At 45.3% G+C, this 26,607-nt stretch overlaps 1 protein-coding gene across 1 annotated transcript; it reads right to left on the bottom strand.

The window, feature by feature from the left end:
- On the bottom strand, positions 1 to 3,674 carry SLC18A3 (solute carrier family 18 member A3). Its single transcript, XM_053388241.1, has one exon. The coding sequence runs from the start codon at positions 2,628 to 2,630 to the stop codon at positions 984 to 986; it is 1,647 nt and encodes a 548-aa protein (XP_053244216.1). The 5' UTR covers positions 2,631 to 3,674; the 3' UTR covers positions 1 to 983.
- Positions 3,675 to 26,607: the final 22,933 nt, after the last annotated feature.

The raw sequence follows: 26,607 nt of genomic DNA, 5'->3' as shown, positions 1-26,607 counted from the left end.
TACGGTTCCCCTGAACGCCATTTATTCAGCCGGCACAACCAGTGTAGCAGTTTCAGACTAAAACATGGTACGGTATATTGCATTTATCAGAGTAGCAGCACAACAGAAAAATAAATAAATGGTTACAGATTTCTTTCCCCCTCGCTGAGAGGAGAAATAATACGACGTGATTTCCATTGCTGGCATTAAATATGAAACCGACAGTTTCCACACAGGTACCTATATATATTTATAAAAATGTACAATATTTATTGAGACCCCGGATGTGCATTTTGCAACTTACTTTTTTCTCCCTTACAATTTTAAGAAGATACTTCAATGGTGTTGTAAGGTGTTTCTATGAGAATTTATGCAGGACAGGGTGATTGGCACCTGTTTCCCTCGAGCTACAAAATCCAGGGGATGGTTCACAAAGGAGGAGCAGACCCTCACAAGCCCAGCACCACAGACATAATTTTCAGACCACCTCAAAAACACAACGCTTTCTCGGCGGAGTCAGTTCATACATTCAAGTCATCAAGTGTGCCGCAGTCAAGTGTGGGGGGGGGGGAGAAAAAGAAAACCCGTGTAATTGTGTGAAACGCTTCCAAGGGATAGCATTACCCCCGTGTATGTGGCAAACTTAGTGATGTACATGTATGTGTGAACCAGCCGAAAGTCACACACAAACATTGCGAGAAAAACCTCTTGGCACAACAGGCTTTTGTCAGGGAGTTTTGGACGTGTGTCCTCCCCTCTTTTAACGGGAAAGGACCATCACAGATCTCTGCAAATGCACCGTTCATGTTAGGATAGTTATCTGGAGCTTTCATCTTGACAGGGTGTTTAAGGTAATACCTTTGAGAAAGAAGACGAAGAAGAAGAAGAAGAAGAAGAAAAAAGCCATCACATCAAGACAAAGGTTAAAGTAGTATATTGGCACATTGGGGCATAACAGCCAAGATGCTCTCCATGACTCCCTCTTGGGGTACTCCGCCCACCCTCTAAGTATAGTCATAGTCTGAAGAGTCCTCTTCAGACGCCCCTCTGAAGTCTCTATGGAAAGAGTCTACGCTATTCTCTTCAGCGCCCCCTACCGGGTGGAGGTGTTTGCCCTTGCCTTTGCGTTCTTCCATCTTAATAGTGTCGTAGAGTCCCTTGGGCCCCTCCTCCAGGAGAATGTTCCTCTCCGAGTGCGAGGGCTTCATCTGGCAAATGTTTTTGAGGGCCAGGAGGATGGGGGCGTAAAGCACGTTGGCCAGGCCCATGCCCAGGTTGAGTTGCACAAAGCCAAAGGAGTGGACGATCTCCCCGGCCACAATAGGCCCCAGGGCGTATGCCACCGAGTAGGAGATGTCGGCGATGGCATAGACGCTGCCATAGACCGACACGTAGCGGACGTCAACCAGGAAGGCGAGGGTGGGAAGCAGGGCGGTGTCCACCAGGGCAATGCCAAAGCAGATGCCACACAGAGGGACGGTGAGCTGCCAGAAGTTCCGGCAGGCGGGCACCATGCAGGAGGAGGCCCCTATGGTGGCCAGGCCCAGCGCCCCATAGAACCACTGGAGGTGGGGGTACTTGTCTGCCAGCTTGACGGTGACATAGACGCCCAGCACGTGGGGGATGAAGGCCGGCAGCCAGGTGAGGCCCATCTCCCACTCGTTGGCGTCCATGGTCTTCTTCATCCAGTTGGAGATGGTGGGCTCCAGGAAAGCCAAGGGGATGTTGCACGTGGTGAGGGCCCCGGCTACCACCATGATGTAGGGGTCTATCATGAGTTTGTAGATGGGGGTGCCCACGGGCATGTTGTCCCGAGACCTGTCACTGAAAGGCTTGATGGCCAACAGGAGGAGCAGGCCGTCCAGGAGCGAGATGAAGGCCAGGACCAGGAAGGGCACCCTCTTGCCCGCGAAGTAGTACAGGATGCCTCCGAAAGGGGGCGCCACCAGGCTGCCGAAGGAGATGAAGGCGAGCGCGATGCCCAGCGCGCGGTTGCGCTCCGACTCCTCCGTGTACTTGTCGGCGATTAGCGCGATCCCCGACGTGTCGGCAAACGCCGAGCCCAGGCCCTGCAGGCTGCGCGCCGCGAACAGGGTGCCGTAGTTCTCGGCGAAGGCGAAGATGATGGTGGACAGGAACATGACGCCCAGGCCGATGAGCAGAGGGATGGCGTAGCCCACGCGGTCGATGAACGTGCCGCTCAGCGGGTTGACCAGCAGCTGCAAGATGGCCTTGGAGGCGAACAGCACCCCGATCCGGATGTCGTCGCTGTCGGCCGGGTAGCGAGGCCTCAGCATGGGCCGGGTGCTGTTGAGGGACCAGCCCAGGCCACCACCTGTCGTGGAGATGTTGGAGGCGGCGGTGGCCGGGGCGGGCGCCTGTTGCTGCTGCTGCTGCTGCTGCTGCGCTCCCTGCTGGCGTTCCTCGGCGACGTTGAGGGCGGCCACGAAGTCCGGGACGATGGGCACGATCACCATGTACAGCATGTTGTCCAGCAGCAGCGCCACGCACACGATGACCAGCAGGAGGCGCCGCTGGCGGTTGGCCTCATGCAGGGCGCTGCTCAGGGCTTTCGTGCGCTGGCCCACCGCCTCCGACAGTTTCTCCACCGCCGAGCGGGGCCCCGACGGGGCGGAGGCCTCCTCTTCCATCCTCCGCAGCCGCTGGGAGTCCAGGGAAAGGAGAAGCAGCTGCAGCAGCCGCAGGAGGCGTTAGCTGGGCATGGGGCGAGGGGAGCAGAGGAGCCCTGCTGGGATGGGTGGAGGTGGCGGCAAGAGGAGCCTCGTCTGTCCCACCAGTCTCTGTCTCTCTTATCTATCTCTTCCCTCCCTCCCTTCACTTCTCCGTGTCTTTCAACCCCCTCTTTCCCCAGATCTCATTTCCCAGGGTCTAACAATGCTTCCTCTCCTGTCTTACCCAGCTTCCCTCCTTTCTCCAGAACGAACTTTCTTTCTTTTCTCTTTCTCCCTCGCTCCTCCACTTCCCCTGGAGGCTCGGCCGCCTCCCTTCACTCCTCGCCTTCCCCCGTTCTACGACGCCACCCCTGGCTTCCCCGGCTTTCCTTCCAGAGACCCTCTCACCTGCCTCTGCTCCCCCCACCCACAAGCCTTTCCTACCGGCTCCTCTCCTTCCGGTGTTCCGCGCTGCCCTTTGGAGCCAGACGCGCACCTCGGTGGCTCGACTTCCAGACGGAGCCCTCCCTCCTCCCTCTCTCCGTCTGTCTTTCCCCTCCTCCTCCTCCTCCTCCTCCTCCTATCCGTCTCCCTCGGACCTCACTCGCCTGCTCGCCCGGAATCCTGAGGCTCTCTCTTCTTTCGCCCTCTCACTCTTTCTGGTCAAGCGGCGCTCCTTGAGTGCTGTCAGTCTTTCTCAAGAGGCATCCGAGGGTGCGTCCTCTTGCGCTTGCCTTCGCCTTTTCCCCCCTGGCCAAGGCTTCGCGAGGTGGCAGGAACCGAGGGTTGCCCATCAATCCATCCAATCTGGAGAGTAGAGGGCAAGGATCTCTCTCTTTCTCTCCCTCCTCGCCCCCTTGCTTCTCTTTCCAGCTCAGGGACTCTTGGAGAGCTCAGACCGTCCCTTCCGCAACTCCATCCTTGGCTGCCTCCAAGCGCTCTCTCTTTGCCTTCCTTGACGGAGAAGCCTGCCTCTTGGTGCCGCCGGCGCGGATGGACTTGCCAGCTCTTACTTTTTCCTTCCCCTCCGCCCCGCCTCTCCAAAAAAAAAGCCGGCTCCCCCCACCCTCACGCACTCACACACTGGCCTCCCACCCCGCGCAAGTTGTGACGCACAGTTCAGCTCCGGTCCCCGAGTGGTTCCTTCGCCAGCTGCGTTTCTTTATGCTAATTTAACACATGGAGGAGTCTTAGCCAATTGCTAAGCGGGGAGTCCGCACCCCGGAGCAGACCTCCCTCGGAAGGAGGGAGAGAGAGCCGGCCCGGTGTGTGTGTGTGAGTGAGAGGGAGAGAGGGGACGCGTGTGTTGAGTGCAGCGCTGCTGCGCCGCTCGGCAGAGAAGAATGCCAAGCCTGCTGGAGCTGGAAAGGGCTTTTAAAAAAAGGAGAAAGTCGCAATCCGCTCAAGTCCGCGCAGGCGAGTGTAGCGGCCACCAATCAGGCTAGCGGAGTGGAGTCTCCAAGCTCAGAAGCAGTCTACGGCGGAGGACTCGGAAAGGAAAGGAAAGGGAAGGGTCGAGTGCGTTTACTGGAGCGCTTCTCAGACGCATTGGACTAGGTTCCTGCTGGAAACGGGATGTGGGGCGAGGAGGAGCCCTTGTTCTGAGCCAGCCAGGACACACTCCCTGCCCGCCCCCACCTCCTGCTTTAGTAGAAACAGATTCAGCTCTGAAGAGGACTGTATAACGTGAGAATCTGACAACCCCAAGAGGATAATTTCCAGTTTCCCTGAAATGATTTCTGACTCACTGGGGGAAAAGGGGCAGGCAGGTGGGTGGGTGGGAAGAGAAGGGGATTCACCGTCCCCACGGGCACTATTGGCAGAGTCGGGACAAAGGGAACATTCAGACAGGGCTGAATTAAGGCTCAGTCTTGGAGTCCCGGTTCACAGCAGAGGCTTTGGTTTAACAGAAAGCAAAGTGATTTTAAGAATATGCAGACAGCATATGCAGAGAGCACAACTGTGATTTTTAGATACCAAGCCTTGCATTACACCTAGAGAAAACTCTTTACAGACCCTACAGAAAAGATCCCCTTGCATTATCTTCTATTCCCGCTCCCTATACAAAAAAACCGCTGCCACCAACAATATTATAGAATTCAAATGTCTTGATTGTGTAATGAACAGCAACACGAAAATGCCCTTTTTTATAATGATGGAAGCAAACTGGACTTACTTCTCAGTAAACGTGCTGGTAAAGTGCTCTATGAATGTGTTAAACCCACCGCTGCCGCCAACTTCTCTCCAACTTACTAACTCAAAGCAGGGCTGTTGGCTAACCAGGTAATAACATGGCAATAGCCGGTTGCTGCTTCAGAGCCCGTCTTTCACCTGCATTCAGACTGGATGAAGGTTCAACATGGCAGTGAGCTTATACCCTGCTCTGTTGAGCTCATGGTGGCTGCAGTAGGATGGGTGCGTACATTGATTAGGAGTTATTCTATCCAAGCCACTGATGGTAGCAAAGGTTGATAACAATAACTACGGACTAAACAGCACGGCACAATCACCCCCTTTACTCTCATTGGAGAGAACACTTAGCACAGCCAATTTTCACCGACTATTTAGGTTGAAGGATGACAGCTTGTTTTCATTCACAAGCAAAAGGTGTAATTTTTTTTAGTAAAGAGCAAGCTCAAAATCCAGGGGAAGGTCTTGAAAGGCAAAGCCGAGACAGTCAGAACCATCAGTGGGGAGAGCAGGACAGCTCAAGCCCCCAACGGCTGTGAGGTTTCAATTGCTGTCAAGTCAGCTATCTGAGGAAGAACGACATTACATTGCGTCCTCCCCTTGCAATCTATTGACACTGCTTATGTACATATATTAACTTAGCTGAGCCTACCTCACAAGGCTGTTGTGAATATAAAAGGGAAGGAAGGGAGGTGAGGGAAACACACATAACCTGGAACTCCTGGGTAGAAAAGCAAGATACAAGCATATGTGTCAGGCTTGGGGATTTTCTAGTCCTTCCGCGGTGACAGCAAGAAGTAGACAAAAAACCCAAAGAAGAGTTCTCACTAATGAGTTTATTCAATCCACATAATGAGAGACAAAGGAATGCAGTCAGTCTCCCCTTAATGTTGTTGCTCCAACTGAGCTCCTCCCCTTCCCTTCCTAGCAGCAGCACTTCTCCTTATGGTGGCTGCCATGGACTAATTGTCTCTGAGCCTTTTTGCTCTTGCACTCTCAACAAACACCGGATTATGGGAGAAGGGGGGGGGTCCAGAAATACTCTCCAGTGACAATGTGTCAGCCGGCTCTGCCTCCTCCTTATCTTCTCCCAACACCTCCCAACTCTTCTGTTCGCCTGTCTCTGAGCTGTGACCTTCCTCAAACCACTTCTGTAATTCAATACAGTGGTACCTTGGTTTTCAAATGCCTTGGTTCCCGAAAACCGGGAAGTAAGTGTTCTGGTTTTCAAACGTTGTTTGGAAGCTGAACATCCGAAATGGCTGTTGGCTATTGTTTCCGGGGCACCTGCACCAACCAGAAGCTGCACCTTGGTTTTCGAACATTTCAGAAGTCAAATGGTGCTTTTGTTTTTGTTATTTATTTTGCATTTTTGTTTTTGAGGCTTTTTTGGTTAATTTGTTTTTGTGACTGTGGAACCCAGTTCAGCTACTGATTGATTGATTGTGTGACTGCGGAAATGGATAAAAGCCCCCATCCAAACAATGACTATCATCACTGCATGTAAGGAAAAAAAAGTAATTTTAATTTTTATCATCTACATTACTGTTTTATTTATTTTATAGTACAGTACATTGAATATTGTTTTCATTTTATGGATCAATGGTCTGGTTAGAGAGTAAAATTCATGTTAAATCACTGTTTTAGGGGTTGTTTTTAAAAGTCTGGAATGGATTAATCCATTTTGCATTACTTTCTATGGGAAAGCGTGCCTTGGTTTTGGAACGCTTTGGTTTTGGAACGACTTCCAGAACAGATTCAGTTTGAGAACCAAGGTACCATTGTACTGCCTTTCTCTTCTCTGGGCACTTCAGGGAGAGAAGGGGGGCAATCTCCACCATTCCTCCTCAGTCTCAGCCCCTTCAGTCCAGTCCCTGCCAACAACACATAGTTAAACTATGGAATACACTCCTGTGGGAGGCAGTGATGGCCACCAATTTGGGTGGCTTTAAAAGAGGATTAGACAATTAAATTATCAGTGTTTGCTAGCCCCTGCATGCAAAGACAGGCTCTCTGGTGGATTGAGTGGACTAGACCAATAGTGGGTCCAATGGTCAAGAAGCACATGTTGTAGAGGGAAGTGAGGGGCAGATGGGATCATCAAGTTGGGAAGGTAGCCCACTCGGGAGAAGGAAAACTCTCATCCTAAGACTTCATTGCCTTGCAGGATATCTTCAAGATAAGTAAAGGCTAAGAAGTGAAATCCTAAGGCAGTTGGGTGGAGCCTTGTACTCCTCCTTCCGGCAACTCCTGCAGACAAGCTGCTGCCAAACGTATTGCTCTGCTTTCCTTTGGACCACATCAGCGAGGCCAAGAGGGGGGTCTTGCTGTTTGGGCAGCCCAGGACCCCCATACACACTGCCCAGACTTGTGCCCCAGGAAGGTCATTTCAGTAATATTACTGAAGCGGTTTGACTTTATTAGTGCAACTTCTGTTAGCATGTGTTAGAGAGTGCAAGCTTTCAAGTTTCACAAAACTCTTCATCAATCTGAATGATTCCCATCAATAAAGAAACAAAATCAGACTGAATATATGGGGCATTAGTTTCCCCAAAACTTAAAGGCAGCTGGATACAGTGATCCTTGTACATACACATTCATTGTGTTCTCCATCAGTGGTCTGTGGCCAAACAAATTTTGCAGGTTTTTGAACCACTGCAACCTCCTGTGAGATCTAACAGAACAGAGACTAACAATGCACATTCACTTAGCAGCAAGTTCCACTGAAGTTTGTCAGATTTTAAACAATGATTATAAAATCTTCGCAGTTGTTTTGCCCTCCAGACTTAAAACAACCCTACAAGAGTTGATACACAGAGACCAAACTGGATTTCTACCGGGATGCAAAATGCAGGAAAACATTAGACATGTCATTGACGTATTAGAGTATTTGGACCTTAAAATAGGCAAACCTGCGGTGATTATGTTAGCTGACGCCGATAAAGCATTTGACAACATCTCGTGGAAATTTATGAAAGAACTATTGGAAAAAATGAAGTTTGGACAAAATTTTTGTAGAGGAATAAGTGTCATATACGCTGAACAGCAAGCCAAAATAATTATTAATGGCAATATCTCAAAGGAATGCCAAATTAACAAAGGCACACATCAAGGCTGCCCCTTATCTCTTCTAATATTTATTTTGGTTTTGGAAATCTTAAATAGAAGAATATGAGAAGAAAGACAAATCAAAGGGATTACTCTAGGAGATAGGTCTTATAAAATAAAGGCAATCGCTGATGATTTGCTCATAATGACAGAAAACCGAAAAGAGGGCTTATCGAAAATAATGGAAATAATACAAAACTTCGGTGAAGTAGCAGGATTCAAATGAAATAAAACAAAAACAAAACTACTGGTTAAGAGCATATCAAACCAAGAAAAAGAAGAACTGGGAAAAATGTTTGGTTTGAAAATCTGCCAAAAAGCAAAATACTTGGGCGTTTGGCTAACGTCAAAGAATATTAACCTATTTCATGATAATTATGTAAGAACCTGGGAGGAGATCAAACAAAATTTGGATATTTGGGCCAGACTTAAAGTATCCTTTACAGGAAGAATCTCAGTCATAAAAATGAGCATTCTGCCAAAACTACTTTTTCTATTCCAATTGATCCCAATACTGGGGAAGACGGACCATCTTCAGAAATGGCAACAAGCTATTTCAAAGTTTATCTGGCAGGGGAATTGAGCATCAGATCTTAATGGATATTAAAAATAGAGGGGGCCTCTCCCTGCCAGACCTAAGACTGTATTATGAGGCAGCTTGTCTAACATGGTTAAAAGACTGGTGTACCCTCCAAAATCCAGAACTGCTTGACTTAGAGGGACACAACAATAGATACGGCTGGCACGTGTACCTAGCATAAGTACATCAAAACTTCCTGAATCATATTGTTAGGAAATCCTTGTATCTGGGAAAAATATAAAGATCTTATAGAACCTAAGATGTCCAGGTGGATATCATCAATGGAAGCCCTAGCGGTTAAAAGGAAAAACACAGAAGGAAACTGGCCGACGTACCAAATATTATTGAAAGAAGAAGAGAACTAACTAAAGCTGAAATAATTTGAAGAAGTAGGAGAATATATTATTGATTGGTTCCAATATTATTAATTATTTGAGAGATTTAAAGTGGACAAAAGGGAAGGCTTTGCTCAAGAAAGTTCAAGATTTGAGTTAGACTTAATTAGGACAAAAACTAGAGCCCTCTTGAAAGTATACCTACTCTTCCTTGACGAGGTCAAACCAATGATGATTAGATGGGCCCAAGTTTTGGGCCACAATATAGAGATGTCTCAGTGGGAAAAACTTTGGAGGGTAAATTGGAAGTTTACGTCTTGTTATACTATCAGGGAAAACTTCCAAAAGGTTTTTTATCAATGGCACTTGGCATCTTGTAAACTTGCAAAGATGTATAAAAAACTCTCTGAAAACTGTTGGAGATGTGGAGAACCTGGTGGGAATACATTACATATGTGGTGGACATGCAGGGAGATTAAACCATTTTGGAATGACATTATATTTGGAATTAAAAATAATTTTGAAAGTGAATATTCAACCCCCCCCCCGAATCATTCTTATTAGGTATTACTGGTTTGGATATCCACCCCAAAACAAGGAAAATCTTTCTGTATGCCACCACAGCTGCAAGGGTTATAATAGCTACACATTGGAAAAGTAGATATATACCCACCAGATCTGATTGGATACAAAAGGTAACAGAGTATGCAGAGTTAGACTATTTATCAGAAAAATCAAAGATAAATCCAAACAGGAATTTGTCACAAACTGGAATTGTTTTAAGGAATACCTGAAGAGTAACTGCTGCAATTTAAAAATGGTGACGGCTCTTGAGTAGTTTCTGTGGATAATAATTTCAAAAGGAAAACTGATATATAAGAAAACGTTATAAATAAAAAGACAATTGATGGCTATAGGCAATAAGTTTATTGGTACAAAATGGAAGAGACAGGAAGTCACTTATTTATGAAGAATATTGTCACTTTAAAATTAAATCTTTTTTGTTTTTTCCCCTTTCCTCTTTTTTCTTGTCTTCTTCTTTGTGTACAGCAATGTTTGCCGATCTATGATAATAACAATCATAAACCTACTTTGAAAACAAGAATATGTATAATTGCAAGATGTAAAGTTACGATGTAAAGATACACTTGTGAGTACTAAAGGAAAACCAATTAAAAAAAGAAGAAGCTTGTCAGATTCATTTATTAGTTACCTCTAGCCACCGGACCTCCACAAAGCAAAAGTTTAGCAAAGCAACATGTAAAAAAGTTAGCCCAAATAAAGCTATATACAAGTCTTACTGAGTTCCATGGAGCACTGAGAAGACGCATAAGGCCACGGATCCTAAGTAATGACAAGGAGGTTGACATCTGCATACTATCTACAGTAAATGATAATGCCTTGATGTTGCAGAATTATGACTAGGCTAATTCAAGGAAGTACTCTGACAAATGCTGTTGAAGCTCATTAAGCCTGCCGGTGGTACAACTTTTGGCATTAGTACGGAGTCCAGACCATCTTTATTTGTGTTATCAGTCTTCTGAGGCCAGCAGGAAAGGCAGTGGTTTATAATATAATATAATATAATATAATATAATATAATATAATATAATATAATAATATAATATAATATAATATAATATAATATAATATAATATAATATATAATATTGTAATATAATATAATAATATAATATAATATAATATAATATAATATAATATAATATAATATAATATAATATAATATAATATAATATAATATAATATTGTAATATAATATAATATAATATAAATTTATATTGCGCCCATCTGGCTGGGCCTCCGTGGGAACCGCCAGAAGGCCCTCAGAGCTGGACCTCAGTGTCCAGGCTGAACGTTGGGGGTGGAGAAGCTCCTTCAGGTATACAGGACCAAGGCCATTTAGGGCTTTAAAGGTCAGACCAAAACTTTGAATTGTGCTCGGAAATATACTGGGAGCCAATGCAGGACCAGTATTATATGGTCTTGGCAGCCACTCCCAGTCATCAGTCTGGCTGCTGCATTCTGGATTAGTTGTAGTTTCCGGGTCACCTTCAAAGGTAGCCCCACACAGAGCGCATTACAGTAGTCCAAGCGGGCAGGTAGGGTCTCAGCCTGCGTACCAGATGGAGCTGGTAGACAGCTGCCCTGGACACAGAATCGATCTGCACCTCCATGGACACCTGTGAGTCCAAAATGACTCCCAGGCTGTGCTCCTGGTCCTTCAGGGGCACAGTTACCCCATTCAGGACCAGGGAGTCCCGTTGGCAGTAGCAGGCTGCTGTGTTAGAAACAAAACAAACATTTAGCTGGGATGGTCAAATGTCTTTTCTCAACGAGCTGCCCTACAAGTTCCATGGCAGGATGGAGACTTTGTCAGAGGATCTGACCCCCTCGTGTGTCATTAGGTTTGAGTTGTGTAGCGCATGTATATACCCCTGCCTGAGATGTCCTATGCAAAATCCAAATAGAGACCCCTGACCGAACCCCTGAGTAAAGTTTGGTAAGCTTTCTATGAGTCCAATAAGACCTGGTGGCTTGGCAGCTACCGGTTTGTCATTGCTGGTTTAGTCTTAAAAGCTCATCTGTGCCAAACTGCAGAATCTTGAGGTGCAGTTGCTGCTGGCTGGTGTCCCGTCTTGTTGCAGCTGGGAGATTGCAAGACTGAATTGCTTTCCTTGGGTCAATTGCTTCTTGATCAGAGCAGGCAAGATCCCATGAAGAAGGCTTCTAGCTTGGCAAGTTAGTTCTTTGGGGGGAGGATGTTGTGTGTGTGTGTGTGTGTGTGTGTGTGTGTGTGTGTGTGTGAGAGAGAGAGAGAGAGAGAGAGAGCATCAAAACATATGCCCCCCCCCCATTTTGAAGTGGAACAGTCCAGGAACATTTCTACCGCATGATCAGGGCACAACTATGACATAAGTACACAAAGGAATGCCTGATTCAATGTGAAATTGCTTACTTGGATTAGCTTTAGAGTGTCTGTCCAGGAATTAGATAGGAGATGGCGGATGGATGGAACCATTTCTATGATGGCAGTCCGGATGCAGAATCACCACCTCCAGAGATGTTCCCCAGGTTTCTACCTTTTTGTGTTGTGGACTCCAGGTTAAAACTGTTTTATTTGCCCAGGTGTTTAATGAACAAGGAAGTGGTTTTTTAAGCACTGTTACTGCCATTTCCCCCCCCCCCCTTTTTACTAGCTGCTTCTACTGGTTGCATATTTGGTAACTATGATTTTATTTTTGTTTTGCGAATGGAAACTTCCTTGTGAATTCTTTGAACTGGAAGGCAAGGTATGAATAAATATCAGAGACAAGATTCATTATGTACAAACACTGTTTCATTTGTACACTGCCTTTCCACAGTTAAAACCATGCTCAAGGCAGCTTACAGCATGAGAAAAAGTTACACAGTTCAAAACACTACAAAAATAGCCATCCGCGATGAATGAAATATCAAAAAGTACACAACCAAATTGAACAATTTCCACATAAATCATAATAAAAATGCAAAATAAAGATTCAAAAAATAATAGCAGCAACAACTCTGCCCCAACTAAAACCCCTAAGCAATATTTCAGCTCAAGAGTCTGTTTAGAGCTGCCATCATGAATTTGTCTGATCCTTTTTAAAAAACAAAGAACAAATGCCAGTCACTGTATCCATCCATTTCTAAGACAGCTTGTATCTTTACATCTTTACAGAAGTGTCTCTCATCAAGAAGGATATCTTATGCTCTTAACCAGAGCTTTTTTCCAGCCAGAATTCTCCAGAACTCAGTTCAGGTGGGTGCCAATACCATTTTCAGAGTTACGGTGAGTTCTGGCACCTCTTTTTCTAGAAAACTGACACCAATCTTAACTAAGGATGGGGAACCTGTGGTTGTTTGGATGCTACTGTACTCCGACTCCCATCTGCCCCAGCCAGCATGCCCAATGAGCAGGGACGATGGAGTTGTAGTTGAGCCACAGGTTCCCCATACCTAAGTCAATGTCTGCAGGTCTTAGATGGATGCTTTAAGTTGTCATGGGGCTTTTAAAAAGAGGTCCTCTACAGACTCTGAGGATGAAACCAAGAATGTATAAAAGAAGAACCTAGCTGAAGGGCGCTCTCCTTTATTTGAGATGCAGGTCACATCCTCAACGAATGGTAATGGGTTTTGTGGCTGCACTACGAAGAGGGACATTGACTTTGCCTTACTGCTGTGCGGCAGCCAAGAGTATTGGAATCTTGGCCCTTGCTTGACGATGCACTCTATTTGATTAGTCCCTCTTTTAATCAAAGATAAAGCCATTTCCCATCACGAAAATGGAATCTGTCCGAGCTGGAAGGCGGGGTGGAAGAGGACGAGTTGCGCCTGGAAAATGCAAAGGTCTCTTTTCCAGTCTCAAGGGAACCAAAAGCGACATTTATTATTATTATTATTAGCAAGGAGAAGCTGGGATTACATTTGCTAAGAGGGGCATAATAAATTTAGCCTTCTGGACAAATCAAATCAGCCGATTTGGTTACAGCTGTGGTGGATGAGTCATTTGTACGTGGATTTCATTGAGTGGGCAACACAAAGGGTACCTTTGCAATGCGACTATCCTTGAAGGCGCCACTGCAGTATTTTGGAATGAAATGTCAATGCGGGGAAGCTTACAGGCCAAAATTCTCGTTTTAACAAAGGGCCACAAGCTGATTGGAGGCAAAATAGCATGTCATATATATATATATATATATATATATATATATATAGATATATATATAGATATAGTTTTTCAGCTTAAAATTTTACAGAAATTTAACAAATATAAATAATAAAAACAAGATTCCAAGGAATCTCCTGGACCTCCATCCTCCCCTATGTGGGTCCTATTACAATGGTACCTCGGATTAAGTACTTAATTCGTTCTGGAGGCCTGTTCTTAACCTGAAGCACCACTTTAGCTAATGGGGCCTCCTGCTGCTGCTGCGCCGCCGGAGCACGATTTCTGTTCTCACCCTGAAGCAAAGTTCTTAACCCGAGGTACTATTTCTGGGTTAGCGGAGTCTGTAACTTGAAGCGTATGCAATATGAAGCGTATGTAACCCGAGGTACCACTGTATTAATCAGTTCCTCCCACATCTTTTACGATAATCCAAACCCTTTACCTCTTCCATTATGTCTGGAATCAGCCTTAAACTACAAGTGATATTCCAATCCTACTAATAATTTTAACTGTTTACAATGGTCTTTAAAATAAGTTATAAATTTTCCCCATTCCTTGTTAAAATTTTGGTTTTCCTGATTTCTGACTCTTCTGGTCATTTTAGCCATTTCAGCATAGTCCATGAAGTTAATGGACTATACTCTGTAAGATTTTTAAAATGTTGTAACATCTTTGGAACTCAAATGGTAAAAACTACTGGGTAATATTTTTTTAAACTAGCCCTTCCATTTTTACATTATTCATTTGCAGTCCAAAGACAAAATAAAGGGTTTTTTTTTTGCAGATGTGGATGATTTATTAGCACTAAACTATTGTTGCCCTTGCTTTAAGCTGGAAGTGGGGGGTCACCGTTCTGTTTCTAGATTTCTGGCACTCTTTCCTCTTTTTTGAAGCCCATAATGATTGGGACCATTACGTAGGTGAAAGGGTGAAAAACATGTTTCCCCACTCTTCACTGTGCTCCTGTTCATAAAACCAAACTCCAATAAGATGGGGGGGGGGGAGGAAGAAAAAAAAATTAAAAATGAATGCAATGCTATTTGGAAAAAGATGGGTTGAAGTAATTGAGCAGAATTTGAGTGCAGAAGCAGGCTCCCACCTTCCCAGCCCCCCCACTTTTTACATCAACTTTTAAGAGTGTAAATTTTTGCATTGTTCCCTGGAGTCAACTCCTGGTGGCCTCAGGTGACTGCAAGGATCTTCTATAGAGCTGAGTCAACATTTTGTGAACTTCATTTTTTTGTGCCAAATCCTGTAACTACTGCACCACACTGGCTTAAATTCTATCTATTCACCTATCTAATCACAGAGGTATGAGATAATTTGAGATCTTTATCAAGAAGAAAAAAATAGGTCTAAAACTGGTGACAAATAATAATCAAATAATCTTGATGAGATAATTTATATCTTTATCAAGAACTAAAAATAGGTCTACAGCTGGTGACAAATAATAATCAAATAATCTTAAGTGGCTTCACAACATTGCAATGCAGACATGGTATGTAATATCACATAAATATCAGCACAGCCAGATATTCTCCATCATATTTAGGTCATTTTACACATTGTAGTGTTTGAAGCCACTTAAGACTATCTGGTTATTATTGTACATTCTTTTGGCCACCAGCCATTGTCCTCTTTTTGTTATGTTTTTAAATTATTTAATCCTATGTTATAATATATAAATATTACATTTGTTTAGACCTTGACATTCATTCATTTGTATCCATATGAATGACAGGATCGCAACCTACCACTTCCCACACTATAGAATCTATAACTTCCCACACCACAGCGTACTTCATTGAAGAGGTTAATGAGCCTTTGAAACCCTACAGGCATCTTACCAAGAAACCCATGTCTAACCAGGATGGAACCAGTTATAGGGACCAGGTCTGGGTGGTTTGGTCACACATGAGATCACCAGACTGAACCCTTGATACAAGCACTCTGTATCAAGAGCTGGGAGGAGACCCACCATCATATGCACACCTCTAATAGTGTAGTGCAAGACTGGATCATAGTTAGCTGCCTAGCTCTTCTTCTTTTTTTAAAAAATATAATTTTCTTAAATTTTCTGTTTTACGACTTAGAATACTCACTTAAATATCCTTAAAATATCAATGACTTCCCTTCTTCTCTTTCCATATTATAAATCCCTGCATATTTTAGGTAAACTAAACCATTCAGTATTCCATTTGTACATCCACCAAAACTTTACACTATTGAATTTTTCTTAATACAGCGTTTTCACCTGTACACAGTTATTTCCCATATATTCAATAAACGTTGTCCAACATATCTTCTCCTTGTTCTCTTATTTCATATGTTAAGTCTGCAAGCTGCACATAGTCTGTCAACTTAAGTTGCCATTCGTGTTTAGTTGGGACCTCGCTCGTTTTCCATGCTAGGGCTAACAAAACACAGGCCACACACATAACCTTTTTTGACACCTGGTGTCAAAACTGCATAGCTCTTCTGTGGCTCAGGTTTACTAAGTCCATTGGCCTACTCCCCTTCAATCCATCCCCATCTTCATTTGCTTCATTGCTAATGCTGGCTGGTTACTATCCCAGCAAGGCCTCATTGTCCATCACCCAGCTTCTATTTTCCACGTCCTGCAGCCCAGTGATATGGTTCACCTCAACAGGAACCAGGGGGCTCATGAGCTCTTAGGATCCTGCCCCCTTTCCTCTCTCAGGCTTCCAGAGTATGGATAAAATGCAGGTCCCGAGCCCGGTGTGTGTGTGTGTGTGTGTGTGTGTGTGTGTGTGAGAGAGAGAGAGAGAGAGAGAGAGAGAAGAACTCCTTGGGGACCTTCCCAGTGAAAGTCCCATCCCGAGGACAACCTGAAGATCAGCTTGACAATCCTGAAGTCAGAGATGGAGTGACCTCAGAAAGCAAGGCAGATGCAAGGGACTGCCAACGTTCTTCTAGCGGGGCTCCTGTGCTTTTGAGAGGCGGACAACAGAGTCGCTGCTGGCAGTGCAGCTGTTAAGGATTCCACCCTGTCCTTGCACGGCAGAAGGGGGAAACGCTTTGGTGTAAGGACACTTAATGATTCATCAAGTTAAGGTCGTTGATATCTTTCAAAATACCCATTTCCTTAATGGCTCCTCCTGTACTTAATGTCTTTAATAAAGATTTCATCCTTTTAAGGATCTGGCAGTACATTTTGGCATTCGTCTCCGAGCTGACTTCTTCTTTCTCACTGGGACCAGAATGTCTTTTTCCTTTACGTGGGAGTGGGGTGTGGAAGAAGAGGAATAATTATTTTAAAGCAATTGTACTAGGTCCTCTTGGACAGGGAATTGAGGAAACAGACTCGAGATACGGACAGGCAATGCAGTGTGTTCAGTGGGGCTTACTTCCAGGCAAGGGAATACAGGGTGGAAATGAGTGGTGTGTAGTCAGTAGACTAGTCAGACTAGGCTAGTCCCCCAAATGTTCCTGGTAAATTAGAGTATTAAAGCCTGTTGCCTCCTTCCTAAGGCCTGGGGAGCTTCTGTCTGGTTTAGAGGGAGGCATGCTGCTCGGATGGGGTCTAATAGCCCTCCCACCACTTTCTCAAAACCAGGCTTTGGGAAGGAGGCAGGAGGGCTCCAGCATCTTATTGGAGGCCTAGCACCTCCTCCCCAAAGCCCAGGAAGCTTCTTTCTAGCTTAGGGAGGGAGGTGTGATGCTTGTGATGTCACAAAGTCACCCCCCATCACTCTCTCAAACTGCCCCCTCTAGCCTTAACTTTTCCCCTCCGAAAAATTTCACCGCACGCCACTGAGACAATCATCTACATTTATCCAATCAAGGATCCCCATCAGCAATGCTGGCAAAGACCTTGACCCATGACTGTGGAGTATTATTTATTTTTATTTACTACGTCTTATACTCCACATTTCTTCTGTCATGAAGCTCAAGACAATGTACATGGGAATCCGGGGCAATCTTGTGGGAATGTTGTGGATACTAGGAGAGGATATATTGATTAAATATTATCCTTCTTCACTCATGCTTGTGAGTCAGCAGCAGAATACATTCCCCAGCATATAGCAGGAAGCTAGTTTGAATCTCTTTACTTAAGCAATCCAATCTGGCTTTGTCCAGATTGGGTTTTGTTCCTGGTAAGTCCCCTTTTATTCCTCCTAAAAAAAATAAAGACACAACAATCTTCTTTTAAAAGAAGAAGTTTACTCACATTCAGTTCACAGTTGGATCCCTGAAGGCAGGCTTTAGCTTAGAGATACAGAAAAGGGTTTGAGTTCATCCCATATAGGAATGAGCTCATGTCCTGGTGGCTGAAAGCTAGCAGACAGCAAAATACATCAGTATCAAGAGATCATGGCATCAAGAAGAAGAAGAGTTAAAAGAGGAAGATGGCTGTGTGACCAGCCCCTTTTATGGGGTCTTCCAGGGTCATGCCCACCTACCTGGTCACACGCAGGGGGAGGAAGCTCCAGACCCGTGTGACAGGAAGTCCTCCTGGGTGGAGTAACACCCCCCGCCGCACCTCCACTCTGGGCAAATAGGAAGTGTTGTACTTGACTGCTTATGTTACATCCCACAAATCTCCCATCCGAACACTGGCCAGACCAAGATCTGCTTGGCTTCAGCCAAACAGGGTACAATGTGCCCTTAGGCAGTGCTGGTATTTATTCTACCTGTTCCTTTCCCTCATGACTTGGGGGGTTGGTTTGTGCATGGTTATGCATTATGACAGCTCCAGCATCCATTGGTGACCCCAGAACTAAGTCTACAGGTAGAGCTTCCACATCCGCTTGTACGCAATGCTTTTCAGGTATAAAATACCCATGAGTCACTTCAAGAGAAATCCAATCAAGAGAATAGTCACGGGATCATACGGAGGCTTTCAGCTAGACATCTCTAAAAATGCAATGAAAACCTACCAAAGATGAAACAAAATTCAGTGTGGCAACATGCCCATCATTCAATGTGTTATAAATTCTGTTAGGTTACCTTGCAGTAAGATACCACGGATAATTAATAGGGATGAATGGAAAATCAAGCAACACTTTAAAAGGGTTTTGGCAGAGAGGGGAATGAATGCATTACCACTCTTCTCTGCTGAAACCCTGGAGTGGACTAAGACATATGGAACAGATTCAGCAATTGATTCTTGGCATGTGCTGAGAGACCCACAGTGCCTAGGCCTCCGTAAACTTGCTCCAAATTCTTCAGCATGTAGATGAAATGATGATACCACTGCCCTCCCTTGGGCACTGGAGACTTTGCAGCGCACGCCTCCCCATGCCCAATAATTAATCTTTTATATTTGGCTACATAAATAGCATTTAACTGTCAGTCTCAGAACTAAAAATACAATGGCTAGCTTATGCACGTCTCTGTAAAATCTCATCAGTAACAATAGGAGACTCAAATGTATTTCGTGTTAGCTTAGAACTAACCTTTGCATCTCATTACCAATCCGATCAAAGCCTCTCTTGCTAGGAAGTTGTCTTTCCTTCATGGCAACCAAGCTGTCTTTATTCACCTGTGCTTTCTGACAGGACCTTCAGTTTTCATGCAGGATATATGTGCCTGCCTTCATATAACCACACCTATTCTCTCCCTACCTGTAAAAGTTGCTTCAAAACAGCTTTTTCAGCCAACTTCAATGCCTTATGCAGAGAATCAGGTTTCCTGATTACTGTAGTTAACCGAGTGATGTTTTCCAGCATTGTGGGCATTCTGATCATGCTTCAGGTGCAGGAGCAGCGTCATAAACAAGCAATCTGGAGAGTCATGTTAAGCAACCAGTAGGATGATTGATAGGTCTCGTGCATCCAAAACACGAACAAACTGGCTTTGGCAGTCAGACTGAATGGATGATGCAGTGGAAGGAGAAGCAGGGAACTTCCGCCGCTCATGGAACAAAGTGTCTAGTGACTCTAATCTTATGACACCTTCATGGCGCACAACTGCCTTCTGGCTTAAAAGACTTTTGACATGTGCTGCTGACACAGGCAGGCAGAGGACAGATGCACAGATATGTGCCTGGCACATTTCAGTCATTTTCATCACTGCATTTTCCAGTATCACGGCAAGTTAAAAAAAGAGATCAACACTGCGGCCAGAGATTTTGAATGTTGCAATAACTTCCCATATGTTAGCTCAGTCGTCTGTACAACAATCCAGTGAGGTAGGTTCAGTTGTGTAAGTTTAAACAACAACCATGGCACTTTTACATACTGCACATGCAGTGTTTTCCTCCTTTTTTTTCCTAGAGAAAAGGGTCTCATGGATTCGGAAGCTGCCTTTTAATGAGCCAGACCCTTGGTTCATCTTGTCCAGTGTACACAAAGCGGCAAGGGCTGTCCAGGGTTTTGGGCAGAGAGTATTCTTAGCCCTTCCTGGAGAGGCCAGGAATTGAAGGTGGGATCATCTTCATTCAAAGCAGGTGCTCTGCTACATGACAATTCATGTGGAAATTCGGGGGGGGGTAGATTTCTAGTTTCATTTAGGTAACCTTATCTGCAATGTGAAAAGGCTTGTCAGCCTGGCAAGTACAGTGGTACCTCTGGTTATGTACTTAATTCGTTCCGGAGGTCCGTTCTTAACCTGAAACTGTTCTTAACCTGAAGCACCACTTTAGCTAATGGGGCCTCCTGCTGCTGCCGCGCTGCCGGAGCACGATTTCTGTTCTCATCCTGAAGCAAAGTTCTTAATTCGAAGTACTATTTCTGGGTTAGCGGAGTCTGTAACCTGAAGCGTTTGTAACCTGAAGCGTATGTAACCTGAGGTACCACTGTATTCTCTCTCTCTCTCTCTCTCTCTCTCTCTCTCTCTCTCTCTCATCTATCTATTCTTCTTCTTCTTCTTCTTCTTCCCATCTGTCTCGGGAGACAATGGAGGAGTGTCCCTTTGGGGGTGAAGTCAAACTGTTGGTAGGTTCTCTCCATCATTGTCATCATCATCATCATCATTATTATTATTATTATTATTATTATTATTATTATTATTATTATTATTATTAATATTAATAATTTATTATTTATACCCCGCCCATCTGGCTGGGCCTCCCCAGCCACTCTGGGCGGCTTCCATAAAAACCAAAAATACAGTAAAATATCACACGTTAAAAACTTCCCTGAACAGGGCTGCCTTAAGATGTCTTCTGAATGTCAGGTAGTTGTTTATCGCTTTGACATCTGCTGGAAGGGTGTTCCACAGGGCGGGCGCCACTACCGAGAAGGCCCTCTGCCTGGTTCCCTGTAGCTTTGCTTCTCGCAATGAGGGAACCGCCAGAAGGCCCTCAGCGCTGGACCTCAGCGTCCGGGCAGAATGATGGGGGTGGAGACGCTCCTTCAGGTATACTGGACCAAGGCCGTTTAGGGCTTTAAAGGTCAGCACCAACACTTTGAATTGTGCTCGGAAACGTACTGGGAGCCAATGTAGGTCTTTCAAGACCGGTGTTATATGGTCTCGGTGGCCGCCCCCAGTCACCAGTCTAGCTGCCGCATTCTGGATTAGTTGTAGTTTCCGAGTCACCTTCAAAGGTAGCCCCACGTAGAGTGCATTGCAGTAGTCCATGCGGGAGATAACCAGAGCATGCACCACTCTGGCGAAACAGTCCGCAGGCAGATAGGGTCTCAGCCTACGTACCAGATGGAGCTGGTAAACAGCTGCCCTGGACACAGATTTGACCTGTGCCTCCAAGGACAGCTGTGAGTCCAAAATGACTCCCAGGCTGCGCACCTGGTCCTTCAGGGGCACAGTTACCCCATTCAGGACCAGGGAATCCTCCACACCTGCCCGCCCCCTGTCCCCCAAAAACAGTACTTCTGTCTTGTCAGGATTCAACCTCAATCTGTTAGCCGCCATCCATCCTCCAACCGCCTCCAGACACTCACACAGGACCTTCACCGCCCTCACTGGTTCTGATTTAAAAGAGAGGTAGAGCTGGGTATCATCTGCATACTGATGAACACCCAGCCCAAACCTCCTGATGATCTCTCCCAGCGGCTGCATGTAAATGTTGAAAAGCATGGGGGAGAGGACAGAACCCTGAGGCACCCCACAAGTGAGAGCCCAGGGGTCTGAACACTCATCCCCCCCCCACTTTCTGAACACGGCCCAGGAGGAAGGAGTGGAACCACTGTATGACAGTGCCTCCAGCTCCCAGCCCCTGAAGACGGTCCAGAAGGATGTTATGGTCGATGGTATCAAACGCCGCTGAGAGATCCAGCAGAACTAGGAAACAGCTCTCACCTTTGTCCCTAGCCCGCCAGAGATCATCAACCAGTGCGACCAAGGCAGTTTGAGTCCCATGATGAGGCCTGAATCCCGACTGGAAGGGATCCAAATGGTCCGCTTCTTCCAGGCGTGCCTGGAGTTGTTCGGCAACCGCTCGCTCAATCACCTTGCCCAAGAATGGAAGATTTGAGACTGGGCGATAGTTGGCCATCGTGGCCGCATCTAAAGATGGTTTTTTAAGAAGCGGTTTAATAACCGCCTCTTTCAGTGGGTCTGGGAAGGCTCCCTCACGGAGGGAAGCATTCACCACCCCACGAAGCCCATCGCCCAGTCCTTCCCGGCTAGCTTTTATAAGCCAGGATGGGCAAGGATCCAGGAGACAGGTGGTTGGTTTCACTCGTCCAAGCAGCCTGTCCACATCCTCGGAGGTAACAGATTGGAATTGATCCCACTCAACTTGACTAGACAGAACTCTAGCACTCTCCTGCCCCGGCCCTGCTCCCACGGTGGAGTCTACTTCTTCCTGAATCTGAGCGATTTTATCTGCAAAAAACTTTGCAAAATCATTGCAGGAGAACATGTGGCCCGTACTGTGCCCCGATGTTGCAGGTGGTTCCACTAAATTGTGAACCACCTGAAAAAGTCTCCTGCTGCTGTTTTCTGCAGATGCAATAGAGGCGGTGAAGAAATTCTTCTTCGCCGTCGCTATCGCCATTTGGTAGGCTCAACGTTGAGCTCTAACCTGTGTCCGGTCAGATTCGGAATGAGTTATCCGCCACCGGCGCTCTAGCCGTCTCAACGATTGTTTCATTGCCCTCAGATCCGTGGAAAACCACGGGGCTGTCCGGGCTCCATGCAGTCGGAGAGGGCGCTTCGGAGCCAAACAGTCAATAGCCCTGGTTAACTCCACATTCCAGCGGGCCACCAGGGAATCAGCTGAAAGGCCATCAACATGGGATAAAGCATCCCCTACCACTCTCTGGAAACCATTTTGATCCATTAAGTGGCGGGGGTGGACCATCCGAATTGGTCCCACCTCCCTGCAGAGGGGATGGGTCGCAGAGAAGTCCAGTTGCACCAGGAAGGGATCTGACCATGGCACTTCTTTCATTTCGCTTTTACTTAGTGTCAGATCACCAACATCCATAGAGGTAAACACCAGGTCCAAGGCATGTCCGCGGCTATGGGTTGGGCCAGACTTATTCAGGGACAGCCCCATGGAGGCCATGCTTTCCACGAAGTCCCGAGTGGCCCCTTGTAAGGTCGTGGTGGCATGGATGTTAAAATCCCCTAGGACGACCAAGCTAGGTGTCTCCAGGAGAACATTTGCCACGACCTGAAGCAGCTCGGGCAGGGAATCCTTGGTGCAGCGGGGAGGTCGGTACACCAAAAGGAATCCTGTACTGCCCCTATTGCCCAACTTCCAGAACATGCACTCGGAAAACTGGGTCTTCCCAATAGGACGCCTGGTGCAAACTAATGACTTCCTAAAAATCACTGCAACCCCCCCTCCCCGCCCACATGACCTGGGTTGCTGTGCGTAAGAGAAACCTGGTGGACAAGCAGCGGCAAGGACAGGCCCATCTGCTTCATCCAACCAAGTCTCTGTTACACATGCCAGGTCAAGTCCTCCATCCATGATCAAGTCATGGATGGCAGTGGTCTTATGAATCATTGACCTGGCATTGCACAGCAGCACCTTCAGGTCATGTGGGTATCCCTTGCTGATTCTAGTATCCATCCGGTCAGGACCAGACCTGGAGGCAGGAATAGTCCTCAGACAACGACTAAACCTGCCCCCTCTGTAATGACATGGTCTAGTCTTAGCGTAACTCCTCCTCCTACCCGTGATCACTGAGATCGGTTGCCCCAGTGCATCCCCCCCGTGGGACATGCCCCAGCCATTTTGTGGGCTGGGGCCCACTCCTCGGCAGCCCTGACCCCTCCCCCTAAGAACAAAATAAGACCTTAAACAAACAAACAAAACCAATAAAACAATACAAACAAAAAATGTAAAAATTACAAAAACATCAAAATAAAAAATATTTCCCCAAGCCCAACCAAACATCCATCCCACCCCACCCCCCACATACAAAAAATCCAAAAGAATTTTTTTAAAAAACATTTTATTTATACTCCACCTTTATTTATTTATTTATTTATTTATACTCCACCTTTCAGGACAACTCCCTAGAAGTGGCTTACTACTTTCAAAATATATAACATCATGTAAAACAAAATACAAAACAGCACCAATACAATCTCTTCTTAAAACTTTCTCGGTCTCAGGTGATGACAAATGGGACTTCTTTCTTGCCTGCAACTCACAATGCTTTTCCAGTGGTTCAGTGATTCAGCGGTTCAGCTGGCAATCAATGAATATTGAGACTGGCAAGAAATGACTGGCAAGCAATAAAAATAAAATATGTGTACATGTGTGAACCTGGCAACCTGCCCTTTGAGGACTGTGGATCCATTAGATGACTTTTTTTTAAAGACTGGTGCCAATGGCTTGAGACTCATAGCAGCCGTGGGAGAGGTTGGGACCATAGTAAGGGCAAATGATTAAAAAAACCCTGTCCAGCCTCCCTCCAGCTATGGTTCTGATCAGACTCCTCCAATTACTTTAGATCAGCTTTCCCCAGTTAAGGGTCTTTCAGATGTGGAACGCCAGCTCTTATCTTTTTTTTTTTTAATAAATTTTTTATTAATTTTTCAACACATATTAAAAGACAATACAAAACAATACGTAAACAAACAAACATATAAACACGTATAATTTCTTAACCTTCTTTTCCTTAAGCCTTCTTTCAGCGACTTCCCCATACCTCCTTTTTCTGCATCCCTGTTTTAAATCTTTCCAGCAACCCCTGATTTTAATTACTTATAACACTTCCTTTAAATCCTTTTTCTCATGTCCAGTTGTTTATCGCTGCAATTCTATTTTGCATTACTCAAAACATTTCAACACTCATTAATTTTACAACAGTTCTTAAGATAAACTTTAAATTTCTTCCAATCTTCTTCCACCGTCTCTTCCCCTTGGTCACGGATTCTGCCGGTCATCTCAGCCGAACGCCAGCTCTTATCAGCCCCTGTTAGCATGGCCAAAAAGATCAGCGATTATGGGAGTCATGGGAGAAGAACATCTAGAAGGTAACAGGTATGGGAATGCTATTCTGAATGATAAATCACACAAATGCTAATAATCACAAAGAGCACCATGTGTTGCGCAGCTCTGAATGTGAAAGCACTCTAATGGTGGGGGAGTCTATCTGGAGCGGAACAAAGGAGCAATCTACTCAGTAGTCCTTGTGACACCTTGTGGCTGAAAAATTACACAGCTTGAGCGTGGAAAATTGTTTTTCTTTTACACAACAGCCTCTCCTTTTAGTTGACTTAAAAATAAAAATAAAAGAATGACTTATTCCCTTTGATTGCCTGGGGACTATCACTTGAAGTGCACGTTCCATTTTAAAGGTAGATTTGCCGAGTCTGTCAGTTGTCCTGGCAGGTGTCAAAAGGTCAGGTATCCACGCTCATTCCTTTAGAAGCATCAAAGTAATCTTTGATACCATGGGGACAGCCAAGTGCATGATTCATAATTAATACATTTTCTCAAGGAACTGAGCTGTTCCTGCTTATGAGCTGATATCTGAGTGATCTGGGCTTGTATCGCATTCATAATCTTCTCCCAGGCCTTTGGCCAATTAAACAACCAATGTCCTTTTAAACTGGGTGTGTTTTGTTCGTTACTATGGGTTAACACTCACCTTTTTGCCCTGCTCTTTCAAGGCAGATGTCTGCGCTTTAACGCTCCATGTCCGTGTGTGTGTGCCACAAGCTTCCCACGAAAATCCACTCTTTAAAGATGAATTGGAGCAAAGACAATTTCCCACGGATTGCTGTTTGCTCCAATTGAGTTTTAAAAAGCAGCTTTTCGTGAGGAAAGCTCCAGACTGCAGTGTTTCCCAAACTTGGGTCTCCAGCTGTTTTTGGACTACAACTCCCATCATCCAGCAAGACCGCTGGTCAGGGATGATGGGAATTGTAGTGCAAAAGCAGGTGGAGACTGAAGTTTGGGAAACACTGCTCCAGAGCAAAACAGGATGCTCATACGCAGAGCTTTAATTTGTGGACCATTCCTAGAAAGAGAGGAGGAAAGGTAAATGTGGATATGCTATGTATTTTTGTGTTTTTATATTGTAAACCCCCCTGTGTTCCTCAGATGAATTTTAATAATAATAATAATAATAATAACAATAATAATAATAATAATACACCAGACTGGCAGTTTAGTAAAAACACTTTATGTACCAGTTGGTCTTCATCTGCTGTTTCCTTTCCAGAGCTATGAGCCCTTTCTGCTGTTCTCTTGACGCATGATCTTTTACATGCTCCTCTGCCACTCAAACTTGGCACCAAAGCTGTGGGAAACCTACACAAGTGTGTCTGACCTTGTACTCTTGTGGAAGGCTCATAAATGGATTCTGGTGCTATGATTAACATCTGGAGGGCTGCCATAAATCAAACTGTATGTACTTAAGAAGGCTGGGCTAGTCTAATGGGAAACAATGTGCAGGAGCGATGAAAAAAATTAACCTGGGGCAGTGCAGATCAATGCAATCATATGATGCATCCCTTAATGTTCTGGTCAGTGCCACTACGATAGGGATCACAGGAAACTATCCAAATCTCTCTCTCTTAAAAAAACAACACCACGGTCCCAAAGATATCTGACAGTTGACTCTTGGGTTTTTAAGGGCTAATTGGCTGCAAAGATTGAATTGTTTTTGTCTGGTGAACATGCTCTCAGTTGGGTGGA

Source organism: Podarcis raffonei, chromosome 5 (assembly GCF_027172205.1).
Source record: "Podarcis raffonei isolate rPodRaf1 chromosome 5, rPodRaf1.pri, whole genome shotgun sequence".
Taxonomy (NCBI): domain Eukaryota; kingdom Metazoa; phylum Chordata; class Lepidosauria; order Squamata; family Lacertidae; genus Podarcis; species Podarcis raffonei.
This window is presented reverse-complemented; position numbering and strand designations above follow the sequence as displayed.

Bases quoted from the DNA above. Each gene is read 5' to 3' on its own strand.
- SLC18A3 (XM_053388241.1), bottom strand. From the start codon at position 2,630: ATGGAAGAGGAGGCCTCCGCCCCGTCGGGGCCCCGCTCGGCGGTGGAG.